The following is a 6,285-nucleotide window of genomic DNA, read 5'->3' on the forward strand; positions in this document are numbered from 1 at the left end:
CCACTGCTTGAAGAAAGTGTCTTCCAGAAACTGGCAGTAGGACTGGGAGTTGAGCTCGACTCCATCCGTAACCCGAAAAGGCCCCACAAGCTCATCTTTGATGATACCAGCCCAAACCAGTGCTCCACCTCCACCTTGCTGGCGTCTGAGTCGGACTGTCGCTCTCTGCCCTTTACCAATCCAGCCACGGGCCCATCAAGACTCACTCTCATTTCATCAGTCCATAAAACCTTAGAAAAATCAGTCTTGAGATATTTCTTGGCCCAGTCTTGACGTTTCAGCTTGTGTGTCTTGTTCAGTGGTGGTCGTCTTTCAGCCTTTCTTACCTTGGCCATGTCTCTGAGTATTGCACACCTTGTGCTTTTGGGCACTCCAGTGATGTTGCAGCTCTGAAATATGGCCAAACTGGTGGCAAGTGGCATCTTGGCAGCTGCACGCTTGACTTTTCTCAGTTCATGGGCAGTTATTTTGCGCCTTGGTTTTTAAACACGCTTCTTGCGACCCTGTTGACCATTTTGAATGAAACGCTTGATTGTTCGATGATCACGCTTCAGAAGCTTTGCAATTTTTATGCTACGTACACACATGCGACAACGATCGTTCGTTGAGAACGACGAACGAACTTTTAATTGATGAAAGAACGACCTATGTAAAGATAGTTTTAAAAGGTGTGTAACGTTCTGATCGTTAGAACGAACGTTACATCACGTAAAGCAACTATTGCGCCTGCGCATAAAAATGAGAAGTTTCACAGAGAAATAGTGAAATGCGCATGTCAAGCCTAGTACGAACGACCGTTTCCAACGATGTACTACTTTTGCAAACGATCGTCGTTGGTTAAAATCCGCCGAGACAGAACTTTCTTTTGTAGCAATTTGGCTCGTTCGTCGTTTGCCTTAATAGTCGGTGGTTCGTTTTTTGTAACGATCGTCGTTGGTAAAGATCGGGGAACGATCGTTACAAACGACTATAGTCGCATGTGTGTACGCACCTTAAGAGTGCTGCATCCCTCTGCAAGATATCTCACTATTTTTGACTTTTCTGAGCCTGTCAAGTCCTTCTTTTGACCCATTTTGCCAAAGGAAAGGAAGTTGCCTAATAATTATGCACACCTAATATAGGGTGTTGATGTCATTAGACCACACCCCTTCTCATTACAGAGATGCACATCACCTAATATGCTGAATTGGTAGTAGGCTTTCGAGCCTATACAGCTTGGAGTAAGACAACATGCATAAAGAGGATGATGTGGCCAAAATACTCATTTGCCTATTAATTCTGCACTCCCTGTACACTAGTGGTAGGATTATGTGTATTTTAAGAAAGTCCGAAAAAAGGCAGCCATGGGCGTGCCACTTAAAGCGGATCCGAGATGAAAAGCTAAATATAACAAGTGACTTGTCTATATATCTTATCTAAAGTTTAGATAGTTTACACAGCAAATCTATCTTCAAACAGCTTCAACAGTATATTAATATTTTTTCCTGTGATACAATGGGAGCAGACATGTTTTCTGCTTGTCACTATTACACAATCACACACACAGGCAAGCTTATCTGTATCTAGGCATGCTAATCTGCATATTCTGTGAAAACTCCACTCTTATCTCCTCCATTACACAGGCAACTGATCTGTATCTGCACTGCAGCTCTCAGATTGTGAAAACTCTGCCTCTGAAATCTATAGCTAGTAACACCTTTTTCACCTGCCCAGACTGAAATCCCACAATCCTTTGCAAGCGCCAAGGCACTCTGGAGAAGCTGTGGGTGTGGTTTGTTTAGTTTATAGGAAATTAGGGTATTAAAACAAAACAAAACAAGTATTTGGCTTGAGGAATGCCCTATAAACTATATGTAAGGAACACAATTATGCAAGGAGTAAAAGTTCATCTCGGATCCACTTTAAGTCTTTTGGCAGATTCATGCAAAGGCCCAGGATCCCATACTTCCTCTGACATCAGCCCTAAGGGCTTTTCTACACACAACAATTACACCAGCTACATTATTCTGATGCTCAGAAATAACGGTCACAATGTAAGGCCTGGGACCCACTACAAATCGCTATCGCAATCGCTAGCGTTTTGTAAGCGATTTCATGAGTGACTGCGGTAGCGTTTTTAAAAAGTGTCAGCTTTTTGCCAGCGATTGTGTAGCGATTAGCGTTTTTAATTCTGATTGGTCCTTTCAATTAATTTTAACTTTTTTTTTTTTTTACAGTGTGCAGTAATGTCAAAATGCTAGCAAAATTGCTCTGTGCAGGTTTTGCCGAGCGATTATGCCATCGTTTATATACTTTACATTGCAGAAACGCTAATCGCAAAAAATGCTGCATGTCCTGCGTTTGTGATTTTGTTAATTGCTCCAGTGGAATTTGGCCCATTCAACAACATTAGTTTAGCGTTTAGGGAAATCGCTAGCGGTCTGAATCGCTCCCTAAATGCTCACAAAATCGCTCTAGTGGCTTCCAGCCCTTACTGATGTTCAGCGATTCTCAGGAAGGAAATGCTCAATGTTCAGGGTACAGTTGTGTTGCTTAATAATCCTAAAGAGTAGAGAAACCGAGAGCCCAATATAGTGTAGTATGTTAGGCATAAATGAAGTAAAGGTTATCGTGAGAAAATTATACTCACAAACATGGGTTACCACACAGGCAACCACTGTATAGGCAGGTGAGGAGATTAGACCTGTCCTCACTCAGGGATAAGAAGTCGCTCTCTGTAGATGCGAAAGGGGGTAGATCACCCCTCCACCAGGGGTGGACACGGTATAGCAGTAGGAGAACAGAGGCGCCAGCAGGATAAAAGTGGATAAAAACTTTAAAATTTGCTGGGAGGAAGTGGTGGACTTACCTCCATAAAGCAGACACGAAAGACTGTCTGAATAGTAGTCACATTTATTAATTAGTACCCCAAAACAGTGCAACGCGTTTCGCAGGCCCAGCCCGCTTCATCAGGCAATAAAAATGGGGACAAGACTGTAGACAAGAGACAGTACATTATGCTATAGTAAATTCTGCAAATTTGCATATTAATATATTGCATATCATAAAGCATACCATATGAAATAAATAGCTTCGTGGAGATGGCATAAAAGAGTTGGGTGTGCAAGTAGACAATAGGGGGTAGAGGCTATGGTGCTCGTGATAGTAATGGGCTATGGGGTGTTATTTTACACAGATTTGCAATGAGTGGTATTGGTAATGGAAAAGGGTATATGTCAGCAAGAGTAATGGGTAATAGAGCATTGAGAAGAGAACAGGGGGCCAGAAATACAGGGTAAAGTGTGCAAATAAAATAACATAAAGAACTCACCAGAATTTCAGCAATAGCAGGTGTAGCGCCTCAGTGAAGTGGTGAGGACGCTCAGCTCCTTATATATACAGGTTCTTGCTAAAAGGGCCAATTAGATGTATGGGAGGTATTTGGTGGGCGGGGTTAGGGTGAGTGTGCGAGCAGCCAATGGGCTCTCGCCACCTGTGTTCAGTGAATTGGGTTTTGGGAAGGGTGGGTGGGGTTAGGGCGGGCTTGTGAGTAGCCAATGGGCTCTCGCCACCTGTGTTCGGTGTATTGGGTAGTTGGGGGGCGGATACAGGTATCATGGTTACAAAATGTGCAGCTGAATAGTGTACTAGCTGAATAGAGTACTGGTTAAGGGCACTGTCATGTCAAAGGCAGTGCCCTTAACCAGTACTCTATTCAGCTAGAATAGAGGGGGGACCCGGTAACCGTTCCAAGGTTTCTGGACCCCTATAACTCGACTACAGAAATGAGTTTACCCACATGGAGTGTTCGTGATGGCTTTCCCCATTTACAGCATCACATGTCTGGGGGCCTTCTCGAAAATGTGTACAGACTGAAGCCTTCTGAGGCAGGCAACACACAGGGCATTTTTCCCTGCTATTCCCAGGTCTCCGCCGCAGTGCATTTGAGTTTACCTTTTTGGCTTTTTTCATACATTTTCACTGTCCCAGGAAAGGGATTTAATCCAGCCAATCACAGCATCTGTTGACATCTTTTGTGGGTGCAGTCCTTTTAGGCCTTATCGTGATAATTATTAGGTTATCACCTCACCCAGTAATAAGGTGCACTCGCCCTTTTTCTTAATTGGGGTGGGGGAATTTAAACAACGATGCTGGCCAGCTTCCCTGCTCGTTACAGTTTTTTGGCAGTTGGACAGAGCAACTGCCATTCACTAAGTGCTTTTGAAAATAAACAAATCCCTGAGTATCCCCCATGAGGAGATGGGCTAGTCCAAAACCTGTCGGTTCTGTCAGATTTCTACTACCTACCGTAAGTGACAGCAACATAGGAAAAAAATAATTTATGGCTCATCTTACAATTTTTCACCATAGTGCCCCTTTAAGTTAAAAATGCACACATAGATAGTTTTAATGGCCTCTACCCCGAATTGTGGCCCCTGGGTGGCCAAGGACTGCACTGCTTGTCCATTCGGTCCAGATCCAAGTTCCATCCTCCGCCAGTGTATAGCGCCACGTCCTCCGCTCTACTAGTTTCGTCACTGTTACGACTCTTTGAAGTGCTGCTGACCCTAAACGGAGGGCCTAGAAAAAGGGTGAGTGCCCTCTTACTGAGTGAGGTAGTGGTATCAGGATAAGGCCTAGGATTGCACCCGCAAAAGATATAAACAAATTAAGTGTGCCATATAGGCCCTTACACTTCAATGCTTTGACATATTGGACTTATGGACTATTAGTACGCTAATTTATTGTGATATTTGCAGGGGTCGAGTCCTGCGTGAACGCGGGTGAACGGCGTCCACCCACTTTTTCTTTAAAGTGAACGCCGTTCACTGGGGGACGTATATGGGGACATATACCCCTGCCTACATATACCACTGGCTACATATACTAGGCAACTATACCTCTGGCTACATATACTAGGCAACTATACCTCTGGCTACATATACTAGGCAACTATACCTCTGGCTACATATACTAGGCAACTATACCTCTGGCTACATATACTGGGGACTACTATACTCATGGCTACTTATACTGGGGACACCATAGACCTGGCTACCTGGGGGTACCTATTTTGGGGGAACTGCTGTCAGATTATCTGCATTTTTGTGGAATCGCTGTTATGTATTTTGGGGAACAGCTGCCAGATGATGTGTATGTTAGGGGAACGTCTGCTGCCAGATTACGCGTATTTTGGGGAACTGCTGCCAGATTGTGTATGTTTGGGGGACCACTGCTGCCAGATTATATGTATGTTGGGTGTTACGTGTATTTTGGGTGATCCGCTGCCAGGTTTCGCGTATTTTGGGGAACTGCTTCCAAATTATGTGTATGTTGGTGGAACTGCTGCTGCCACATTGTCTATTTTGGGAGAACCACTTCCATATTATCTGTATTTTGGAGGAACTTCTACCAGATTATGTGTCTTTTTGGTGAAATGCTGTCAGATTACATCAATTTTTGGGGGATACACTACGGCAGAGCTCAAACTTCCTTGGCAGACCTTTTACATCATTGCTAAGGTCATGTATATTTGGCCCCACCCATGACCACGCCCATGGTGTGCTTGACCACGCCCATTTTTTGGCACGCCGCAGAGGTTCTCCAGCTGAGTCCACTCACTTCTTTTCCCAGGACTAGATCCCTGGATATTTGTATAGTGGTTTATTGTTACAGGAGCGCACCATCATTGCAGATTTTAAACACCCTATGTATACGGTTTGTCAGCGCAATAAGTGAAAGATTGGTTAATTAAAGCTTCTAGCCACTGGTTAATTCATTAATACAGTTGCAGAACATTCTCATAAGGCTATGCAGCCGCTCATAACCCCCACCAACATGGAGGTTTACCAGCTTTCCTACAGAGGGTGTGTAAATTGTTCACTGGCAGGTCTGATCTGTGCCAGGATATGAATCCCAATAATGCCCACCTAAAGCCTCATCTACACCATACAATTTGTCTGATTCGATTCAATTCAATCAGACATGTCTGATCGGGATTCTATTCAATTTGCCATTGTTTGTTTTGCAATGGCAAATTGAATCGAATCCCGATCGGACATGTCGGATTGAATCGAATTGGACAAAAAGATTGTATGGTGTAGATGGGGCTTTATACCTCAGTAATAGGCAAACAATACTATGGAGTGTAGTGAACCGCACTTTATTGGATTACCTTGCGTTTAAGCCGAGCAGCATTTACAAGTTCTCCATTGTGCGCCACAGCGATCTTCCCGTGCAGAGTCTCCACTACAAACGGCTGACAGTTCTCCAGCTCTGAATTCCCTGAGGTGGAGTATCTTGTGT

General features: G+C 44.0%; 1 protein-coding gene across 1 annotated transcript in view; it reads right to left on the reverse strand.

The window, feature by feature from the left end:
- Positions 1 to 6,283, reverse strand: part of PPAT (phosphoribosyl pyrophosphate amidotransferase) — a gene marked incomplete at its 5' end in the record, with an annotated part of 36,752 nt that extends 30,469 nt beyond the window's left edge. Inside the window, one exon of the mRNA XM_068273013.1 lies at positions 6,155 to 6,283. Within this exon, the coding sequence (XP_068129114.1) occupies positions 6,155 to 6,283 (129 nt within the window). The remainder of the gene's footprint in view (positions 1 to 6,154) is intronic.
- Positions 6,284 to 6,285: the final 2 nt, after the last annotated feature.

Source organism: Hyperolius riggenbachi, chromosome 1 (assembly GCF_040937935.1).
Source record: "Hyperolius riggenbachi isolate aHypRig1 chromosome 1, aHypRig1.pri, whole genome shotgun sequence".
NCBI lineage: Eukaryota > Metazoa > Chordata > Amphibia > Anura > Hyperoliidae > Hyperolius > Hyperolius riggenbachi.